The sequence below is a fragment of the Astatotilapia calliptera genome, chromosome 17, assembly GCF_900246225.1.
Source record: "Astatotilapia calliptera chromosome 17, fAstCal1.2, whole genome shotgun sequence".
NCBI classification, from domain to species: Eukaryota; Metazoa; Chordata; class Actinopteri; order Cichliformes; family Cichlidae; genus Astatotilapia; species Astatotilapia calliptera.
The window spans coordinates 12,439,103-12,463,373 of record NC_039318.1 but is presented as its reverse complement, the minus strand read 5'-3'; the positions used below and the strand labels follow the sequence as shown (position 1 = coordinate 12,463,373).

Sequence of the window (24,271 nt, the reverse complement as noted above, 5' to 3'; positions counted from 1 at the left end):
ATACATCAGTGTAAAGGAAACAAACAAGTGCAAATTGGCTGGATGACCAGGTCAGAGCCTTTCCCTCAACTTTCATTTCTGTGACACAAACAAAGCACGCGAGGCTCAACAGATTCAGCCTTGAGCCTCTCTATTCACACCGTAACCCCATTTATACATTTATTCACAGGCCGACTCCGGGTAAGGGGTAATTTTACTTTGAGAGCATGAGCCTGATTTCATTAATATGGCAGTGCTATTAGAGAATAGCAGGTACTATGAGAAAACACAGGAAATTATGATGAGGGAAAACCAATGTACCCAGTTAAATTCCTTAACAGTCTTGTGTGCGTAGAATAAGTTAAAAATTCACTGCTTAGTGTTAGCAATACAGCCTGTGAAGGGATGCAGTAGCGAAATGCTGCAAGCCAAACTAAATTTATGAGTGACCTCTGTGGCCTCCTGTGCAGATTGCATTAATAGAAGCTTGCGCTGCAGTGTGAAAGTGAACTAGGACGAGATAGCTGGCTCCAGGAGGAAAAAAAAATATTTACACAGCAGCTCTAGCTTTGTGAATTTATTGGTAGGAAGCATATTATCACATGAGAAAATATTCAATGAATGTTTGACTTATTAGGATAGACTGGGATTTTGATGATTGGAAGAAATGCATTCAGTGTCAACTTTATTTTAACTACATAAATCCACTGTATATTTTAAGGGAAAAATGGCTTTAATCATTTTTAATGTGTTGGTTTAGTATTTTGTACATTCTGGATATGAAATAGGTTTTTGCTCATCCTGGGGTCAGAAAACTCATTTGGCACACAGAACACGATGCAGTCTTTTAATTCAAACACGTCCACAACCAGAAGTAGTACACACTTGTTATTCTCCTCACATGGCCCGTCTAAGTGTCTATTATGAGGAGGGTATAGGGGTGGACGGAGCAAGGAGCTGTATGCTAATGAACTTTTGATGAACTACCTTTTTAATTTCCCTTCACAAGGAGGGAGGGATTGGAGCATTGTGGCGCGGCACCACGTCCAGTATACAGCTCCATGCTTAGCATCGAGGCGAGCCTCGTAGTTGATTGATGTAGAAGTCCCCAAGCCCCGTAGGCTAATGCTAAGATAATTATTTATTACGAGTTGCGTGTGTGAGGCCAGGTAATAGAAGCAGTCCTTAAGTCACTGTCCATCACAATGAGACACAACGTCAAAACAAAAGCCACTTGGGAGAGTATGTGGTAATATGGCACATGATAAATGAGGAGGAACGGAGGCTTGTAGATGATTTACCCTGTATCGACACGAAGCATTGTACCTGCATGAATTTAAAATGCTTTAAGGTACACCGCAGACGGCACAGCATTGATTGATGAGGTACCCCGTTTTAATGTCTTTTTATGCAAAAAACACAGAAGAAACATGACATGTCTCACTACATTGGTGGCATATTATGAATGCCCAGATACTCTGCAATGCTTTGAATGTCAATTGAGTCAGCAAGCAAGCAGTACAAAGCAAAAAACAAAACAAAACTGTGTACCATATGAAAGGCATTAAGTTCTTTGTAGCCACTTGCTTTTTATTGTGTCACTTTATTTTTCCTGGTCTTTTTTAACTTTAGAGGACACAACATAGTTTGTAGTTCCTTCTGGTACCTATGTTCATCAGAGCTGTGAAAAAAGAGAAAATAAACATATTTCTTGCATGTGTTTGACAGATCATCAATTGAGTCCAGCAGGAGGGAGTCCATAACAGTTGATCGTCTGTGAAACTGAATCATTAAACTCAAGTTTCAGCCGTGAGGTGGCATCATAAATTGGCGACTGCCTGCTTGAGAACAGTAAACCTTTACTGCTTGGCTACTCTGTGTGGTATAAAATCTGGGCCGAAGCATGTCTTGAATCAATACACAGTGAGGTACTGCACCTTACTGGAAAGCTTGGTCTGTATATTTAAAGGTCATATTAAATTTTATCCATGTATTTTAAGACCATTAAGTACACGCCACACCACAAACACTTAAATGTCTCTGCCTAATGTCTTTATATTTATCTTCAAGTATACAAGACAAGAAATAAGGGCGAAAAGAAGGGAGGTGGGATGTAAGGTGGGAGAAAGCGGTCAGATATTGGTCACAACATTGGAGAACATCAATACAAGGACAAACTGGAATCGAGGCAATTAGAGGAAGCTACTAGAAAGAAAGAGAAAGGCATCGAGCTGGAATTGGATCGGAATGGGGCTTCTTGTGAGTGCAGGGCCAAATTTACACAGATAAGAAATAAATAAATAAATCTTTGGCCACTCATTTACGCTGGAAACATTTTTACAAGATAACACTCTACAAATTGATCGACCTGCACATTAAGACCCAATCACAAATGTAAAATTCCACTCCACGCTGCGTTTCAAGCCGAATTACATCTTAATGTAGAATCGAATTGGAGAAGCAGTCCATGACGCAGTATGGAATAATTACTTTTGTTTTAAAGCTGTAACCTTAGTGAGAGGAGAAGAGCGGCAGTCGACAAAGGATGGGAAGGCGAGACCTCGCAGATGATCAATGATTCATTCAAGACCTGGGATGTAGGGATCAGCCAATTATTCGGCGTGTAAGGACTTTTTAAATCTAATGGTTTGATCGTTTGTAGTGGGTCGTGTCATCGTGTGGACACTCATTAACCTCATTCCAAGCAGCAGTCTTTTTTGTCCTCCCTGAGGCGCCCAATGCTTTCATTAGTGGCGCGTAAGGTGCCTCCAAGGGGCAGACACTTTGAACTGCAGGTACCATTTATCTTTGTTTCGTAACCATTGACTAAAGCTTTCAGCTAGTACCTGCTCAGGTCTGAGCAGTGATATTTAATGTGGTTATTAGAGGCAAAACAATTAGTCAGTTCATTAACTGCATGATTGACAGGAAGATAGCTTATTGAAAAAAAAGGTGGGGGAAAAGTGAGATATTCTTTGGCTGCACATCCCAAATGTGGTTTTCTGTCTCATATGTCACTTTTAACTAAATATTATTAGGTTTTGGACTTTTGTTTTGGACAAGATATTTGAATAAGTCAGCTTGAGCTCTGGGAAGTTGTGACAGCATTTTTTCACTATTTGTCTGGCATTTCATAGACTTTAGATCAATCTATGATGAAAAGGCTGGCAACCTGTCCATGGTGTGTCATGTGTCTATGGTAGGCTAGGCTCCAGCTCCCCCCCCCCCAACCCTGAAATGGAAAAGTATGGGTGGATGGATGAATCAGTGCATGCATTATATCCTTGCGGTCAGTTTTTTTTTCTCCCCCCTTTCGCATCATACAGAAATTTAGTAAATATACAGAATTTGTCCTGCATATTTACTCACATTTGTGCAAATTTGACAGACAAGATCAGCAAAAGAATTGAAGGATTCAAATGACATGTAAATCTTACTTCAGGTTCAGTGACAGTTAGCTTTGTTCGTGGTGTTGAATTAGCCTACAAAGCACTGCATTACTCACAGAAGAAAATCATGCTTTATCGGGCACGAATAGCTCACATGGATTATTTTGTAGACAGATTAAGTGTGCCTAGGCATGTACAACAGGCAGAATTACTACATGTACGAGTTAAAAAGGGGTTGCATGTGCTCTAAATATATGGACTGTTACATATATTTGTTAATGCATGACTGAGTACATCTTTGGTTACCTTTATATATCTTTCCATGTATGTGTGAATGCTTGAGCATGAAGAACACTGCACATTGAGAACTGGAGCATAATATTTCATGGCAATGGGGAATTGTATTTGGCAAAAATGACAATGGAAAGACAACGGAGCTCGATTTAGAAATCAAACAAGAGCGTCACGTTAGAATTTTTACTAAGGTCATCTAATTTCACAATTTAACGTCCTTAACTAAGTGAGACCACAAACTGGAGATTTTAGCATAGGAGTACACAGGAATTGACCCGTATTTTGAAGCTTTACATGAGCGTATACGCCATTGCCATCTGGGTTACCAAAAAATAGATGCGATGGGGAGTAATGAGTATGACTATGTTTCATTCCATAATTATATAATCCCCTATTTTCAGACATAGTATGGTCAAGATTTACAAAATACTTATTTTTTTCTTTTTTGGCCCCAAATCAAAGACCGAGGCCATAAACAGCAGAAAAGTGCTTACAGAGTTCAAGAAATAAAGTTATTTTCCGGACGTCTCTTTGTAACGACAGCTATTGCCATTTTGTGGTCTTTGGATAGAAACCAAGTTAAAGGCACTTCAATATTGGCTTCATTTTTCTAACCTGTAAGCTACAACCATGTTTTATACAGTCTATGATTTCATGCAAGTTTCAAGCGGTGTTCCGGGGTACTGCTAGTAGCTAGTAACAATTAAACGTTAAATGTTTGGATGGATCCAACATAACAGATGTCTCCTTTCACAAATTTTGTTTACCTATCAACTCAAGTTTGGTTGAGTTGGTTGACCCTTTAGTGCGGAATGTAAATGACGTAGAGTTTGGAAGCAGTGGGAAAAGCCAGCCCAGCTAAGTATGTATCGCCAACTCCACCGGCCATTGTCCTTCAGATGTGAAATCCAATTTAGGGAAAGGGCGTATGCAGTTAATATCAGATTACATTGTAAATGAAGGTTAGTGTTGATTAGTGCCTTTCATTGGAACGTTGATCTCCAATTATTGCAGCCCTGATGTAAGGAGTGGAGGGAGAATGTTGGAGAGAGAAAGATCAAAGTCAAGGGAAAGAAGAGGGGGGAAACAAACTGATCAGAGAGAGCAGGTGCAGAGAAAGGAGAAAGAAGCGGGATTCCAATAATACAGGAAAACAAGGGGGGCTGGGAGGTCATGCAGTGAGAACAACAAAACAAAACTGTGAACCTATGACAATAACAAAACAGTAGGGGTGCAACCATACTCGTATTGATATTTAACGTTCGATACAGTGCTTTCGGTTTGGTACGCATATGTATCAAACAATACAAAATTTTTAATTTATTTTATCAACTTTTCTTCTGACGATGCTGTCTGTGTTGAGTGCTCAGTGGATCTGCGTTCGACTACTCCGCCTAGGCTGCACTGTCGAGTGCAGATCCACTGAGCGCAGCGCAAGCTAGCAAGACAGAAGCTAAGCTCGTTGCAACATGGCAACTGCCTCAACGCTACCAAACTGAGCCTCCCCCACCCTCATTCAGATCTGGCGTTTGGAACTATTTTGGTTTTCATGTGACGTATGACCCTGATGGTAAGCGCGTCATGGACAAAAGTAAAACAGTATGTCCGATGTGCCACGCAACGCTCAATTGATGGGAACTAGTGCGTTAACGCAGTTAGCTTGTTAACGTGTTGACGCCGTCCAGCCCCACGCACGGGGCGATCCGCGGTAACTCGTTAACGGAGATTTGCGGCATTATGGTGTTAAAGTCATTTTAACGAGAGTGGGAACACAACGAATATGACTGCACATTTATCTGACATCATCCTAGTGCAAAGACAAGTGGAAGCAGACAAAAACAATCGTTGCACACCTATAAAACAGCCACAAGTCCAAAGTAAGATCTGAAAAGCCTATGGGGATAGATAACCAACAGCGGCCCCCGCCATCAGGATGCGAACCAGTGTCACTGCAGCTATATACAACCATGGCAACAAAGTTTCTCTAGATGTGAATTTTTGAGCTGTGTGTTTGAAAGCATGTAACAGTGAGTGACAACATGCCTAATAGAATTCAAAAGTCTTGCACTCAGTTCTGTGCAAACCTCTTAAATTCCCAGCCGAACTATTTAATTTTTTTCTGCAAATGAAAATGTGATTAAGGGCGGGTAGATTTCTCCTGCGGGTTTAGCTCACATGTATTTCTCGTAGGTGACGCTGAAAGTTTCCACTGAAAATTGCTCTCTCTCCCTCGTGCTCCCTCTCTCTATTTTTCCCCTAACTCTATCCGGTGTGAAGGAGCAGGAGAACACGGTTGTTAAATGTGGAACCATTAGCACAGTCTAGACCTATGTGTCTGGCAGTGCCATGGGGGGAAGAAATACAGCACAACACCAGCGCTTTCATAGGAAATTGCCACTTTCTTCCAACGGGGCCCTCTAAATTGTTGTTTAGTAGACGACGCATTGGGAATTAAAAATATTGCCAGTGGCTAGTGCCACATCTCTCAGCTGATGACAGAATGCAGGAAAGGGAGGTACACAAAAAGGAAGGCAAACGAGGGAAAAGAGGCAGTCAGGACTCTATTGAGGGATGCAGAGCGTCGCGCTGAACTTGATGGGGAAACTGAGCTCATTTCCTCCGAGGCACTTTATTGAAATGCAAGGGCAATGCACAAAAACAGATCTATAAAGAGAAACAAAGGCAGGTAAAATTACTTCTAAAGACTTCTCTGTGGAATTTTGAAAGAAAAATATTTCTGGCTCTGTGAAACTGCCTCTCGCACGCGCCCACACACACACACACGCACACGCACACACTCTAAATCTAGGCAATGGAAAACGGGTTCGGTCGAATTATAAATTTAACCAATTTTTGTGGTCTTAAAAACAAGAGAAATAAATAAATAATTTCCTGGATAATTAATTTGAGTCACAACGAGAAAATGGAACCCCACGGAGAATGTTTGAAAACGACAGCTCTGCGGGTATCATCCCCAAAGAACATCTGCATGAATCACACTTTATTACTGTAATTATCAAATGCAAAAAAAGGCAAGCTTTATATCCAGTCGCGCTTCTGCCATGTCGGCAAATTGTTATGTCCACACGCTCACGTTATACTGTTACCACACAGCTATTTAAGTCACAAAACACCAGTTAAGTTATGCTGTATCAGCTTTAAGATTACTTGTGTTATGCATGCTTTGGTCATGGAGACGGCAGCTTCTCTTTATTTGCTGTTCTTCTTCTAGCTCCCATCACTAATTTTTTCCATTTTTGACAAATCAAAATTAGATGCATTTAAATATCTATATGAAACTCATCTTTAAAAAAAAAAAATCACTATTATCACTTCCTACATGCAAACCTATCATGAACTCCTCTGTATACCAAAGTATTCAAGAGTCAAATGTGAGGCCACCTCCCTGAAATCCTAAAGACTGGCCACAAATTGGGTCATGCAACAGCACAATAATCTCAAACACAGCAGCCAATCTATAACAGAATGGCTGAAAAAAGAAAACAATCAAGGTGTTGCAATGGTCCGAAGTCCAAACCTCAACCCAGCTGGAATGCTGTGGAAAGATCTCAGAGCTCTGCGTAAACGAATTCCCGCAAACCTCAATGAATTAAGCAACGCTTTAAAGAACGTGAACAATGTAAAGACTGATTCTAAATGTAAAATCAGGTGGTTCTAGAAGCTACTGATTCAATGGGTGTGCTTGATTTCTCACAGAACTGCATAGAGTCCCTCTTTCATAAACCCCGCCCCATGGAATAAGTCAGCTTAAAGCCCTTTTCCACTAGTACCTACCTAGATTGGCTTGACGTGACTCGACTCGGATCACCTAATGTGTGTGGGGTCATTATAGCAACACGGTTGAACGTCCTGTGACATCATTGGTATGCAACATATATACATCACAACAAAGGAGGACGTCGAGGCGATGGTATACCAGCTGCTCGGCAACGAAGAACATGGCTGGATAAAAACAGCACCGTGTGTTAAAAAAAAAAAATGGCGGTTTTCATTTTTCGTGAAGGAGCTCTCCTCCGATTGCTTGGAACCACGGCCAAGTAGGTACCTAGTACCAGGTACTACAACCTAATGGAAAACCCTAAAAGCGTTGTCATACCGTCCCGAGCCGACCTGAGTAGGTACCAGTGGAAAAACGCTATTACTGTATAGACATGACATGGGGAGTGCTCAATTTTGTAAGCTCATCCTTGGGTTATGCATATATCCTCCTGAGAAGCAGCCGATTCAATGATATCCTCTTTAAGTGATATTTGTTCTTTGTCTATATCTTGTGACTTATTTGAGCTACCCTACTAAGTCCTGACGAACTAAATAAAGGACATCCTGGGCTTTCCACTGATATCTCATGTGTTTGGATAGCCTTTCTACAAAAAAAAGATTCTTTTTTGCTTGGTTCTTTGGAGGATGAATCTCATTTTTACTGATAAATGTGTTATTCAGACCTGAAGTGTGGTACAATAGAGTCACAAAACTCATGTTAGTCTTCTGTGGTTACATAATGGTGGGTTGTAGATTCAATCACAATAAACACAGCGATAGGCAAAAAGAAAGTGGTGAACTTTGGTGGCATTTAATTTTTTGCATGTTGCAGTCTGTGAATGACATTGAGCTCATAGCAACTAAAAGAACATGCAGCAAGACACTAGACTTCATCGTCTCGTTTCCAGTGTTCATAACCATATAACAGCTTTTGATTTTCTTTTGCACAGTTCTTAAATTTGCATGTTGTTAGTGTGTCCTTTAATGACAGGTCACTTGCTTTCTCCCAGACTGAAAGAACAAGGAAGGCAGACAGGTAGAGAGAGTTGGATAAAAGAGAGGGAGAGGCCACCTGGGAAATTATGGCAGGTGCTGCCGCCGCCTCAAGCATGAAAGTGAAGCTGTCCGACAGTGCAACTGACTGGATCCTTCCCTTCCACGTTCCAAAATAATTAACTCGCACAACCGCCTGCCTCCTCGCTATAATACGCTAACCTGCCTATTGTCTCAGCACACAGAGACAAGGCAAAGCCTACCTCATGACACAGAAGGAGGTGAAACTGATGACAGAGAGGACAGAGACGATGACCGAATAGGAGAAGCTGGCAATTAGGGCAATGCTGTATAGTTAAACATTAGATGACACTTATTGTATTTTCACCTGAGACATTGTGAGTGTCAGTTTTGAATTCAAAATTCTCAATGTCTTCATCTTGACTTAATATCACTGAGATATTATGATCAGCTCTTCATCGTGACCGATAAAGACTCTAAACTTCCTCTTTAATATAAAAGCATTGCAACTTTAGCCAACTAAATATCTATTAGAGTAAGAAAAATAGCACCCGTCCTCCATCTGCCTTGCCCGACAATTTCAATATTTTTTGCTAAAGTTGTTTCCTCAGACGTGCCATAATTACCAGGTCAAAAAAAAAAAAAAAGAAAAAAAGAATCTGAAGAGTGGCGACTGGATATAAGCGCTATAAATCATCGCTACTAGAAATTGGGAAAGACGTCCTGCTGTGATGAGAGACTCTGCTTTGACAGTTTGTGTCTTTAGATGTATGAGTTTCATCAGATGGAATGAAATCATGGCACTTTTAAAGCCCGGTGGGGTTGGGTAAGTTGATAAAAAAATGATCTAATGAGATTATAAATATAAAAAAAGGACTAAACAGAGACACAGTTTTCAAAGTGTGACCCTATATTCATGGCCTTTAATGACACATTGGAACTCAATATTGTAATCTTGTAGTATTAAAAGAAGAATTTTAGGGAAAATATCCCGAGTTCAAGGCCCTGGAATGGAGTTGTATTTGAAGCAAAGAAACAAATGCTGCCAAATCCTTTATAGTTTCTTCTGAGTAAATTAAGGAATAATTGCTTTCTTATCATATCAAAGAGCTAAAGGGAATAATAAGACTGTTGCTTTCTCGGTTTTATCCCGCTGTGTTTATCCTATCCTATCATGAATGATGATTTGAGATGACTCGACTTATAAAGTTATCACAATTCTCGTTTCTGTTTGTCTAATTTTCTCTCATTATGCTTCACAATAAGAGGCTTTTCAGAACACTCTTTATCATCATGCCTCCGAGTGTGAAAAATGCCTGAGTAGACTTAGACTACTTCTACTGATAATAAGTCTTTTGTACTATGAATATAAAATATCCTCCACAACTTCCAAAACACACAAAGCCTAAGCACTCTTGAACAGTTTTTTGCTTTTTATACAAAGTTTTCAAGCATCACTTGGACTGACGGGGCCACTGGAAAGGTTAGACGTTGCTCCATATGCAGTTAAATAAGGGGTGCAGAGTGTCTCGTGTTTGGTAACTTATCTACATGGGGACACTTAAACGGTGAGGAGTCCTCACTTTCATCCCAGAACTATAGATATGCACCAGCAGAGACAGAATGCACATACAGATGGGGTTTTAAATAATACTTGAGAGACACTACACAGCTCCTTTAATCAGCCCTGATTGTCAAACTGCAGGATCTTGTTGATGCCACTCAGTAAATGGATGCTGTAATGTCTAGACCCCAGAAATTCAGGGCTTTGATGTCTAGTAAATGGACTGGGTTCCCAGTAGCATGGAACATTATGAAAATTTAAAAGAGAGGTCATCTGTCTGGTCATTTTCACATGACTGTAGTGCATAATGAGTCTATTTTTCTAAACTGGTAACTGCAGTTGATGCAGGAACCCTAACATGGTGCCAAAATGCAATAAAGATGCTTAAGGTATTTATCTAGTATTTCAAGGCTAATTACCTCAAGAGTTTTTCTGTTATACTTACATCAGACTCATAATAATAATATTAATAATAATAATTGAGTAAAACAACTTAAAATAAAACTATTAAAACAGAAAATCATTACTTTTATTTTATTGCCTTCATGTGTTATTCTACATCTGTTCTGCTTGATTTCTTCCTCACCACCAGCTGGTTGCAGCAGGTGACTGTCCTTCCCTGAGCCTGTTTCTGCAGGAGGTTCCATCCTGTTAAAAGGGAGTTTTTCCTTCTTTTAGTTTGTGCCTTGTGAGCAAAATATAATATGAACATATTTAAGAAATTAAATTAAAAACACTTTTTACTAAACTTTGTTTCAGTATGTAGGATGATCATCGAGAATCATGTAAATCAACTGGTATTGGTACTACTTGATTTCTGGTATTGTGACCTCCTTCATTTCTTGTGTGGACTACAAAGTGCAGCAACGTTTGCAGCAAAAATGCATGTAAAACTAATTTATATTTAGAAATGTATTTAAACATGGTTCTTAAACACTGAAGTATTTAGCTTAGTTTGTTACACCAATTTGCATAACTAATTATTAAAAAGGTGTTTTTGTTAAAGTGCCACTTTGATTAAACTTTTCAAGCGCTTTAAGTGGAAAGCAACTGATTCAAATATATATGTTGTAGTTTGATGTTTGATGTTACTTTAAATAAATGTTGCTGTTGAGCAATGTGAATTTATGATACTTCAATCACAATTTATGATGCAGCTATTAAACAAAAATGTGTGCACGGTAATAAATGGTTAGCACGGTCTCTGTTTGAATTTGCTTGGACCTGGCGTGTCCTCCGTATGCCTGTGTAGGTTTTCTCTGGTTTCTCTGGAGAAAACGTTCAGTGCAGAACACTGTGCACACTCTTTCATGCATCAACCAGCACTCGTCTGATTGAACATTTTCTCCAGAATCCCCTCCAGGCCCAGGTTCATTTTCAGACGTATAATTACAGACAGCTACAGAGAGGCCTGCCTGTGTGTGTGTGTGTGTGTGTGTGTGTGTGTGTGTGTGTGTGTGTGTGTGTGTGTGTGTGTGTGTGTGTGTGTGTGTGTGTGTGTGTGTGGAGAGAGAGTGTGAGAGTGTGCGTGTGTGGTTTCAGAGGCGTCATCGGAGGTCCATAGTTAATCAGCAGGCGACCTGAAGTCTCGGGGATCAGCTCATCGATTCCCTCCTGGGGCAATCAATTCTATCAAAGGCATTACTTAAACTGAACTCAGATCAGAAAGTGGGAGACAAACTGCCCAGAAGAAATCACAAGGACAAAGTAAAGAATGTGACACAAGGCGGTAGAAGGCTGTAAGAAAGGGGGGTATATTCAGTCTATACTTTAGGACAAAGACAAGTGTTCTGAGTGAGAGACAGAAAAAAAAGGAAGATCTTAGTGAAGGAAGATCTTGTTTCTATAGACTGTATCACTCAATTAATGGTAGATCTTTTCGAGATTTTTTTAATTGTCATATTAAATGCTTTTCTCCAAGACTATCTTCAAAACAGTACGTGAAGTAGATTCATGTATGAAATAGAGTAGGGCGATATGACCAAAAATATTTATCACGATATACATTTGAAAATTTGCGATAACGATGTAACTGACGATATAATTGACACTAGACAAAATACTTTACAACTCCACAACTTTATTGGTGCAAAAAAACCCCAAAACAGCTGCTTGTTTAAATGAAAATACGTTGATGTTTTTTTATGTGCATTAAAGTTATATAAAAATTTAACAGTGCAAATGCAAATTCCTTGCTGACAGTTTAACCAAAAAGCATTTCCAGTGGGAATTGGCCGACATATCCTCAGCATAACCATGTATAATATCCACAAAACTTAAAAAGAGGTTATACACACACAATACGGTAATATTATGTTGAAGCACAGTACGCATCACTCCGCGAGGCTCTTGCCTACAACAGCCGTGATGCTCCAACAATCCATCAAGCGGTGCGGCTTTGTAGCTTAACAAAGTCGTACTAAAACATTTGACAGATTTTCCAGCGCCGTGTACATAAAATCGTTTCCAGGTCAGTAAACGCAACCAGAATTCATACATAAGGCACACGGGATTATAAGGGGCACTGGCGATTTTCAGAAAAATCAAAGGATTGATTTTAAGTGTGCCGTATTTTCCAAAAAACACAGTAATAACGACGGCCTGCTAGCATGTGCTACCAAAAATAGTGCTTTGTTGTGTATCTAACGGAAGAAAGCTAAACCAGTTCCACACCACTGAAGTTGCAGCATTTTTACAAACCAATTCTGGTTCATCCGTTTTATTTAATGATCTGCTTTCGCCGCCATGCGTATGAAAACAAAGGCACTGCGCATGCGCGTTTTACCCATATTCTATCGCGATATTTCCTTTTTCTATCGTTGCCCAACATTAAACCGGTATTACCGTGAACGGTATGATATGGCCCAGCCCTAGTAATGAAATATGGTTGCTTGTGTAGTCAAGCACTAAAAGAAAACTAGATTAGTCAGAAACACACATTAACGTTTCCAGAAAAATGTTAATACTATTCTGATGTTTGCAAGAAAGCGTATACAGCAAACTTAGACGTTCTATTACTTGCACATAAACTCATCTGGACACACACAGCCATGAGGATCAATGGCTGGGAAAGTTACAGAAGCTCTGACAGTGTCTGACCTTGATTGGATGTAATGAGACTTAACCACAAGTCCACTAATCTGATGAAATGACCTACCGATTCACCTCGTGATGAATACTAAATAAGAGCATCGACGCTAGTTTTATTCACATGCTTATGCCAGTGCGTGCACTTGGATCACTCATAGGCACGTGCATGAATGCACGCACCCACACACATGTCCTTGGCCTATCCCAATCATACTTATTACTTTAAGGATCTTCAAAGAGTCCTTTGATCACCTCTTTGAAAATCATCTTTTAAAAAAAACTGCAAATAGGTGTTAGCCTTTTTGAAAAAGAAGGAAGTGGGAAGTCAAGGCACCACTAGCTAAGATGAATTTCTGTAAAATGCCAGTGATCGCTACTAATAAACAGATAATTCATCTACGTCAAAACTGAAAGCCATCATGCTTTCATGTTGACTACACCCCTTATGCTCTTTTCTTCCAAAACTATCTTAGAGCATGCTTACTATAATAATTTGATACAAATATTTCTCAAGTTTATTTTTTCCCCCACAGATTTATTGAAAGTTACTGACAACTCCAAGACTCAATCTTTGAGGACTCCTGGTCTGTGTTATAAACAACAAATTTCCCACACGTGGGACTAATAAAGGTTATCTTATCTTAAACAGCTTGAACATGTAGTTAACAAACAAGAAAAAGAAAAGTATTCATAAAGTTTAAAGCTATATATAGTAAAAGCCTCTTATATCAAAGAAGTACTTTAACGTCTACCAATTTTACCACAGGCCATTAGCCTCCCATCCAAAAACAAAAAGTAAAGTCTTTAAACACTTGAGCTTCAGTGAGCTTCTGTTTCCACCACACTAACACATACACTATGTAAAGTACTGTGGCTTGTTGGAGGTTGCTGAAGTAACTCTCTTTTTAGGTGTGAAATTGAAGCACACTGTGTTGTTCTCAGACATGCCCGGATTAGTGTTGTTGTTCCGGACAATATGATTTGGCACAAGCATTCCCACTACTATCTTGACGACATCTAGCTTTAGATATACTGAGCCCAGCCCCAGTACTCATGAAGCTCCCTAAGTTTTGGAATCAATGTTTTCAGACATTTACTCTCAGGATTTTTCCTACCATGCTTTTCCCTTCTAGTCAAATTTCCATTGATATGTTTCAATACAGCACTTTGTGAACAACCAGCCTTTCTGGAATTAACTTCTATGGTTTACCCCACACGTCATTTGAACAAGTTTCAAGTTAACGGTCTTGTCCATGATTGAGGTCACATGTACTGAACTAAACTGAGTGATACTCTGTATTTACGTTGTATGAATAGCTGTTTATGCAAACCCAAATTAGATCATTTGAGACACTTGATTACTGATTTTCAGGAATCTGTTATTTTGGCTATATTGATATATATGATGAATATGATGAATGGAGAACTGATGATAGTTTACATTTTTTAATTCAAAGAAACGTATTACTTTTTTAAAAATTGACAATATTCAAACTTTTGAGATGTACTAATTTGTGCAGAGGAACATTTCTCATTATGTTTATTATTATGTGTATTATAAGCATGTTTTGCAACATTATGGCATCACTAATTTGAAGTGAGAAACAAAAATGTTGACATGGACAGCTTATGGTTAACAGTTAAAAAACCTTTGAAATAATATAACATGTATTAAGGAGAGAAGTACAGAATAATGTATTTCATTGTTTATGAGCTGCTGCATTTCCAGAACAGACTCAAATTCAACTGCAGTCATTTTAATAATTACAGGAACACTAATAAAACCTTACATTACATTTGTCTGTGTAAAATATAACTACATTAGCTGCAATGCACCGTAACTATCAAACAGCTTTACAGTTTCCATTAGGGTTAAAGTGATAATATGTGAACTTGGACAAGATGGGAAAAAAAAGTTTCTAAAATGCACTGCGTGACTGAATATGTAATTTAGAGAAATTTGCTCTCGTGTCATGAGCTACTTAATGAGAACGAGATGAATTTAGGGCTCAGTAATTATTTCTAATTCTCCCTTTGAGGATGCTCAGCAAACATCTTGTCCACTCTTCTGCCATCGAGGGCCTTGATCAAACCTTGTACAAAGGTTCTGAGTCTGCTGCTGAAGCAGACAACAAAAAAGCCACTAAAAGCTATTTTCTGAGGCAATGTGCGAGAAACAGAAGGTTAGCACGGCGGCGTGCAGCAAAATATGACACACTGAAAATGAGTGACCTTGGGAGTATTTTATGCTCAGGGAAGTGTGTGTGTGTGTGTGCGCGCGTGTGTGTGTGTGTGCATATGTGCTGACAAAACTGACTTTGCTCACAGTTTTGCCCAGTCAGTGTGGCTGTGCTGCTACTTACTGCAGATTGAATCGGCTTCATCTGAACCGTCTGCGCACTCTACTTCTCCGTCACAGCGCCACCTAGCAGGAAGACACTGTCCATTCTTACAGGTGAAGTCTGTGGCTGCGCACGTCTTCTTCGCTGTGTAGAGAAGAGAAACATTCAACATTATCATATGGCCTCAAGAAAGCATTGTGTCTGCTGATACTCTGATAGTCATCACCACAGTGAATGATTGAACCATCCATTTTCTTAACTGCTTATCCAATTCAGGGTTGCAGGCAAGAGACAGGGTACACTCTGGACAGGTTACCAGTATAACACAGGGCTAAGAGGGAGACAACCATTCATACCTACAGCAAAGTCTGAATAAGCAGTTAACCAAACAATCAAGTCTTTGGACTGTGGGAGGAAGACCGAATATCTGCAGAGAACAAACTCTACACAGAAAGCCCCAGTCACCCGGCAGATCCGATACCACTATTAGACAATATAATTTATATTTATTTGGACATAGTCTCTTAAGCACAGCAAACAATATCTGATTAAAGCTAAAAAAAAAAGGGGAAAAAAAACAATACTTTAGGAAAGATGTGATGTAGAAGTACGCACCAAGAAAACATGTCAAATGTTTTCACTTAACAAGTCAACAAGGTAATTAAAATTGAACTTTAGTTGAGAGCAATTCTGAGCACCAACTTGAAACCAATTTTCCAGTCCAATTTTAATTTAACCTACAGCAGGCAATGTTTCTACTTAGGCAGTCAGAGCATCAAAGGTGTGTTCAAGTGCAACTTGTATCAGAACACGAGAGGGAATGAGGGTCGTTTGATTAGGTACCCTTTGTTTGTGCGTCTTCTTTGAGGCAGACTTAGTGGGTCAGGAAAATGAGTCTGGTGATCCAATGTGAGATGGGTTTTATTTCTTTCAAATTCAAATAAATAACAGTGTTTCAGGTTGAATGAATGAGAAAAGCACCGGCAGCTTAACCAGGCCTCTTTCTGTAAGGATGTGTTGGATATACTACATGTGCTGTGGGGGTCAGAGGTTTTTCTCCATTTTTAACCACCGCATGATCCACCTTCCAGGCTAACGCTGGCTCTGTGTAGCAGTGATAGCTTACGGAGTCCAAAGGTTTTGTGCAGTCACTTTCTCCAAGCAAATGGAAAATTGAAGCACTTGGGTCTGTCACGGGAAAAGGTAAAAAAAAAAAAAAAAAAAAAAAAAATCTCTCCCTGACAGTGAGAGCCAGTGAACAAGAGAAAGCACTCGCCTGGCATGTTAGCGATGCCTTGGCTCACCATGATGAAATATATTGGGGGAAGGAGGTGGAGGGGGTTGACAAATGGCAAGAAAGTGTGCGAGTGTGAACAGCACTGTGCGTTTGGTGGTGTGTAGGTCAGCGTGATTTTATTCTGACAAGTGCATTTTTTTCATATGCACCACATACCTGATCTGCTGGGAACACAGGTTAGATATGAATACTGTGTGGACATACAGTAGTCTAACTGAATCCTAGCTGACTAAAGAAAACTAGCAAAAGTTTAAAAAGAAAATAGGGGGTTAAATGCGGTAGAGCAAAAAACAAACACCAATAGCTTAGTTTAACCTTAATGGAACGAGATACAGTGGGGCAAAAAAGTATTTAGTCAGCCACCGATTGTGCAAGTTCCCCCACCTAAAATGATGACAGAGGTCAGTAATTTGCACCAGAGGTACACTTCAACTGTGAGAGACAGAATGTGAAAAAAAAATATCCATGAATCCACATGGTAGGATTTGTAAAGAATTTATTCGTAAATCAGGGTGGAAAATAAGTATTTGGTCAATAACAAAAATACAACTCAATACTTTGTAACATAACCTTTGTTGGCAATAACAGAGGTCAAACGTTTACTATAGGACTTTACCAGGTTTGCACACACAGTAGCTGGTATTTTGGCCCATTCCTCCATGCAGATCTTCTCGAGAGCAGTGATGTTTTGGGGCTGTCGCCGAGCAACACGGACTTTCAACTCCCGCCACAGATTTTCTATGGGGTTGAGGTCTGGAGACTGGCTAGGCCACTCCAGGACTTTCAAATGCTTCTTACGGAGCCACTCCTTTGTTGCCCGGGCGGTGTGTTTTGGATCATTGTCATGTTGGAAGACCCAGCCTCGTTTCATCTTCAAAGTTCTCACTGATGGAAGGAGGTTTTGGCTCAAAATCTCACGATACATGGCCCCATTCATTCTGTCCTTAACACGGATCAGTCGTCCTGTCCCCTTGGCAGAAAAACAGCCCCATAGCATGATGTTTCCACCCCCATGCTTCACAGTAGGTATGGTGTTCTTGGGATGCAACTCAGTATTCTTCTTCCTCCAAACACGACGAGTTGAGTTTATACCAAAAAGTTCTACTTTGGTTTCATCTGACCACATGACATTCTCCCAATCCTCTGCTGTATCATCCATGTGCTCTCTGGCAAACTTCAGACGGGCCTGGACATGCACTGGCTTCAGCAGCGGAACACGTCTGGCACTGCGGGATTTGATTCCCTGCCGTTGTAGTGTGTTACTGATGGTGACCTTTGTTACTTTGGTCCCAGCTCTCTGCAGGTCATTCACCAGGTCCCCCCGTGTGGTTCTGGGATCTTTGCTCACCGTTCTCATGATCATTTTGACCCCACGGGATGAGATCTTGCGTGGAGCCCCAGATCGAGGGAGATTATTAGTGGTCTTGTATGTCTTCCATTTTCTGATGATTGCTCCCACAGTTGATTTCTTCACACCAAGCTGCTTGCCTATTGTAGATTCACTCTTCCCAGTCTGGTGCAGGTCTACAATACTTTTCCTGGTGTCCTTCGAAAGCTCTTTGGTCTTGGCCATGGCGGAGTTTGGAGTCTGACTGTTTGAGGCTGTGGACAGGTGTCTTTTATACAGATGATGAGTTCAAACAGGTGCCATTCATACAGGTAACGCGTGGGGGACAGAAAAGCTTCTTACAGAAGACGTTACAGGTCTGTGAGAGCCAGAGATTTTCCTTGTTTGAGGTGACCAAATACTTATTTTCCACCCTAATTTATGAATAAATTCTTTACAAATCCTACCATGTGAATTCATGGATTTTTTTTCACATTCTGTCTCTCACAGTTGAAGTGTACCTCTGGTGCAAATTACTGACCTCTGTCATCATTTTAGGTGGGGGAACTTGCACAATCGGTGGCTGACTAAATACTTTTTTGCCCCACTGTAAAAAGCAAATCAGGATTTTGTCAAAATTGTGAACACAACTGAGGCCACAATTTAGTTGTTTGGACACCATATTATTAGGAGAAAGGGTTTGGTGTGTGTGTGTGTGTGTGTGTGTGTGTGTGTGTGTGTGTGTGTGTGTGTGTGTGTGTGTGTGTGTGTCTATGGTATCAACAAAAGCAGAGTAACAACTGAAAGCCCAAAGGAAAGCTATAATAAAGAACCACACACTATGGAAAAGAGCATTAGTGGGGACTAATGCATTCTAAATGTGTACGTACAATTACTTAAATGACATGATAATGTATGGCAAATTGAAGAAAAGTCAGACAACCATTTGCTCGCACGCTCACCTGTACAGCATTCATACCAAGTATAGAAAAAAGGGAGTTTAGGGACATGTTGTGCAATAGATTGAAGAAGGTGTAGGCATAGAATAAATGAAAAAGAGCATATCTCTTGGGATTCCAGACTAGTCAGAGCCAGAGACAAAAGTAAATAGAAAGAGAAAGAAGAGAGGAGAGACTATAGGGGCAGAGAAAGAAAAGACAAGAGGGATACAGGCTGTTGAGGTGGGGTCTTGTGCAATGGCATCACTCTTCACAACAGACCACATAAATCCTTTTCCTTCCAACCAGCATGTTAACATAAATACCACCTCTTCCACTTTACCCTCCTTGTTTTTGTCTTTCCCTCCATCTCCACCTACAGCCTGATAAAACACCGGCCACAGTGTATACACCAGAATATTCCTTCATCTTCACAATACATCTGTGCTCATAGCACAACACAGTCATTTTCAGCATAAGACTGCCTAATTCAGATAAAGATAAATATTGGTTCAGGTGAAAGACTTACAAGCAGGAGTTAAAGTGGGATTTGACAGATGATGAAACCCTAGGATTGGATGTAGCAGCGCAGCACAGAAAAAATAATAACTTATAAGTAAATTAGTTTTCATTAGGCTGCGATACTACTCAGATATTCATTGATCTTTGGGTTTAGCAGACTGAATTCATCAAGATATGAGTAGATGTTTCACAAGCTGTATCCCCGTGTCCTGATCCACACAAGAAGCTAGTAGAAAAGGTAGAATTCAACGAGTGAGCTTCATCACTTTAAACTGATGCCGTGATGCAACTTCAAACTGACCATGAACGCCGTGTCTGCTCTGAACCAACATAGTTGATCATTAGAAGTTTAAACTAAACAGTTTAGCTAGCACCAACTCTACCAAACTGACAGTTTGTTTCATGCAAGCTTGAATAAGACAAAATTAGTATTAATGTACTTTAATTTTAGCTTTGTAGGTTTTCACATGAACATTACGCTATTTCAGATCGACAAAACAACCCTTGTTTACAACATATAATACAAGAGTTTTTGTAAAACTTAAGTATCAGTTAACTAATTTTCTTCTTATCTTAAGTATGAAAATGAAAATATAATTTCCCTGATGCCTTCCTTCTTGTTTTGCTGGGCAGAAATCATTTTCAATGATAGCACTCTTACACATCCCGGTTTACACTGGATACAGGTTTTTTTTTTTAAACCCCCCCCCCCCCCCCCCACAAAGAAATGTGTTTTGTAGAGAATACTGGACATTTTAATTGTTCTGGGGGAAGAAAGTCAGCAACTAATCTTCAGAAAGGGGTTGTGAAAACATAGAAACTTCAATAAAATATATCGTAACTAGACAATACCATTCATCTTGACATTTAAGGTTCTAAATAAAATTTCACACGCACAGGTCTACGGCAGAACAGTCAGAAAACTGTAACAAAATAAAAATTCAAATTAAAAACTCAGTTTTCAGCAACAGGCTCAAAAACTGACACTAAGAATAAAAAAATACCACTACACATCAAAAAGACTTTTGAATTTCACTTCTTCCATTACACACAGTAGAACTCCTTTAGTTAATGACTATGGAAGGAGCTTAATAGCTGTAAAAGCATGCATATATTATTTTAGAACCAACTAGGAAAACATCTACACATCCTCCTAAGAGTTGCTGATACACACACAAACTGCTGCTTACATTTACATTCTGATGCGCCAAGACCTGTCATATACAGATGCCATCCATATGGAACAGCCTAAACCTGCCTTATGATGAGGTTATTTTGAGAGAGTGAATAATGTGCAGTGGAAAACTACTACAGACATATTATGCAAATATACCCATGCATACCTACCAACAAACCCTCATCCTAGATGTCAAAAATCTGATTTTAGTTTACTGTCAAAAACAAAAACACACCAATAACTCACACATAATAGGATTTAATTAAAAAAAACTATAAATACATCAAGGATGTTCTATGTTGTATCAACATACTGCTTTTGGGAACAACTTTTTAATCCTCTGAGATCCCCCAAAAATGTATGGTGTGAAGTAAAAACCTATTAACATTGAACGGTCACACTTGAATGATCAGTATTAGGAGGCCTTACATTAATACTGTTAGAGCCCAACCAATACAGGATTTTGAAATTGTTGAGCAGTAAAGACTCCAACAACCCCTTCCCTTGTTATTTTGGTTCCCACATTTAAGAGAGCAATGGTGAATGAATGTGCAATTTCCACACTGAAGTAAGGCGGTTAGGGCAGTGATCTTATAAAGAAACTAGAGTTTCTTCATAATGACAGTAGACTAGTAAATGAATGCCAATTAATTGAGACATATTTCAGAAAACACATGTATGTTTCTTAAGACCTCTCAGGCTAACCATTTCCTTTTTTTGTGGAGAAAAAGAAAAAAGGTGTTTCTGATTTTACTGGGCTGGCCTCATCCACATTTAACCTGGGTACATGTGTCCCATAACTTAAATTACTTGGACGCCCCAATGTACATGGTACCAGAAAAACTGCTCAAGGATGCAGCTACTGCACAAGCTATGGCATTCAACTAACGGCACACTCTGGAGACCTCCATGATCAATGAGTGACTAAGCTGCCCTATCGACATTCATACAGTCTACATTCTGTCCATACAAAGCACATACAACGGATTCCTCTCCATATACTCCTGACAACATGGTTTGAGACACTATAGTTTGCCCTGAGAAAAGGTAAAGGTCAGCTCCTGCCTTGAAGTAATTCAAATAACAGACTCCATTACACACACACACAAACACAAAGAGGGACAGCAGAATGTAAATTAAACATCCAGCAGCTACAACAGAGGCATAGCTGTGTCACCTCTAATAAGGACCTGTTGACTCCATCCCTGAAATGTTGATTTGCAATGGCAACAATGGCATGAAACAGACAACAGCGCTGTGGTGAGATAACTTTCCATCCTTTAATTAGAGGTAGTGACAGTTTTGAATCGGGTTTTAAGCACCCTGAATAAACTAGCTTTGGACTTCTACACTGCTTTGCCATTCGGTAGTCCTTAAAGTTAAAGCTTCAGTCTTTAAAAATGTGAAGCAATTTTCACGTTACTATTTTTTTATTGCTATAAATGAAGCTTTTTTTTTTTTTTTTTTTTAAATTCTCCCTCATGAACACGTGCTCATGATTAGAAAGATACCAATCTCATGATAGCAGAAATTTGTAGTTGGCAACAATATCAGTAGAATTTTTTATTATCATGAATTTGTTTTGTTTTTTTATTTAAAATGATTGTGTATTTAAATTGTTAACTTGATATTTTGTTGATAGGACACAAACGAAAATATGAAGGACGGTTGCCAAGTAACCTACAAGCTATAACCTTATTACAGTACATGCTAGCATAAGCATTTGTACAACTTTAGACAAACAAATAAATTAACCTATGGGACATAGCTGGTTTTGCAGTGGCAGTGCCAGCTGTCTCAAAAAACCTGCAACTTGCATTTCACGATAAAATAAGATACTTTAGATACATTTAATTGAAACTCATTCACCTTTAATTCTTTAAAACGATCTGGATGCCGGTCTCCCTAACCCTTGTCACAATCTTCCACATCTAATTTCTGTTGTGCCGTGTACAGTTCTTCCAGCGTATTACAAGCATCGGTTCTGTTGACTTCCCTACACATTACAAATGGACCAAGCAAGCAACTGCACTATTTCCAATGGACATCTATATCATGACTATTAATCCTGCAGATTATTTTAAAGAATGATACGAAGAACTGGCTTCATTGTTTAGAGTCAGATATGTCCCTTTTTTTTTTTACGCTGATGCCTATGGTTATTTCATAAAGTTGGGATAATAATGTGTTTGAAAGTAGCAACCATCTGGATTGGCCCTGCGAGTTGCAGTAAATTAACTGATATTAGTGAATCATTAGGTATCTCCAGTACCAGGGTCAATATCGGTATAGCAGTGCACTCATGGAGGGACCTTTCTTTGGTTTTAGGGCTCAGCATCAGCCTAACATGGGTTTCTACTGGCTTAGCTACACTTTTCCTTTCCTCCAAGGCTATTTGTGTGGAGTGCACAGTATTTCATCACACATTAAGCAGCTCATTCAGAGAACCGTCGTTGGGAAAATTTTCCAGAAAGAAGTTCCTGCAGGTAATCTCTTTTGATCTCTTTTTTATGCATAAAGTCACACAACACAGTCTTTGCCCTGCACCTTGTGCCTGAGCTTTCTCCAAATCCTGCTTTTATTTAGCTGGACCTGATATTTAAGCTAGTGCTTAATTATGTGAACAAATAAATAAATAAATTACATTTGATGTTGAGACAAATTCGGTTTAAAATATCCCAGTAAGAATTTACCAAACCCACTCAGTCTGTTCTTCTAGCGAGGAAGGCCAGACTAAATACCAGGGTAACCATGTTGCATCATCAGTCATTCTATTACAGAGACTCAGCTCAAACTGTGTGCAGATAATTTGCATGTTACACAAAAGCTCATTTGAATAACTAAACCGACAAGAAATGTGTGACAGACGTAGACACAGAACTTCACCACTAAGTGTTTGAAGCAGCTTGTGCAGTCATCGCAGCAGTGTAAAAGAAAAATCCTGGGAAACGTCGAACAAAGAACGGCTGTGTAAACTGATGATTAGCCTATGAAAATTAACTCGCTTCCCCCGCAACCTGTTAGTTGGAGTTAATTTCTTGCTCACTGTATTTACTTGCCACATTATTCATTTTCTTAACTTAAAATTCTACAATAGGAAAGTTTCTGCCCGCCCCCGTTTTTTTTCCCTTTCTTTTTTTTAAATCCCTGGCTGTCCCAGAGATAATCTTAAAGCACAACCTATGTACTACGCAGTAGAGTACAAACCCTCTTGTAAAAGGACAGAAGGGAGGAAAAAAAATTAGAGACAAAAGGAGCAAGAGGAGCGAGATGAAGTGTGGGAGAAAGAGGAGAGGAAATGGATGGTCCTCTACATTGTTGTGATCGGCTAAAGAGCTAAAGAACGGAGCATGTTAGGAGAGCGAGAGAGGCTCTAAATCAGTGAGCGGAGGTGAAAACCACAAACGTAAGGGAGCGCACATTACTCAAAGAAATATATGTGAGTGTGTGAGCAAGAAACAAAGACGGCAATGGAGTAAAGCAGAAAAATGTTGGTCTTTTGAGGAGATTAAAGGCCTATCAAGCTTCCCTAAGCTGCAGACAGAGATGTAGCGGCGA

General features: G+C 39.6%; 1 protein-coding gene across 5 annotated transcripts in view; it reads right to left on the bottom strand.

The window, feature by feature from the left end:
• Positions 1 to 24,271, bottom strand: part of lrp8 (low density lipoprotein receptor-related protein 8, apolipoprotein e receptor) — a 169,498-nt gene that overhangs the window by 72,752 nt on the left and 72,475 nt on the right. For all 5 annotated transcript variants that reach the window (XM_026146703.1, XM_026146706.1, XM_026146704.1 and 2 more), the window contains exon 3: positions 15,474 to 15,596. In XM_026146703.1, the coding sequence (XP_026002488.1) occupies positions 15,474 to 15,596 (123 nt within the window). The remainder of the gene's footprint in view (positions 1 to 15,473; positions 15,597 to 24,271) is intronic.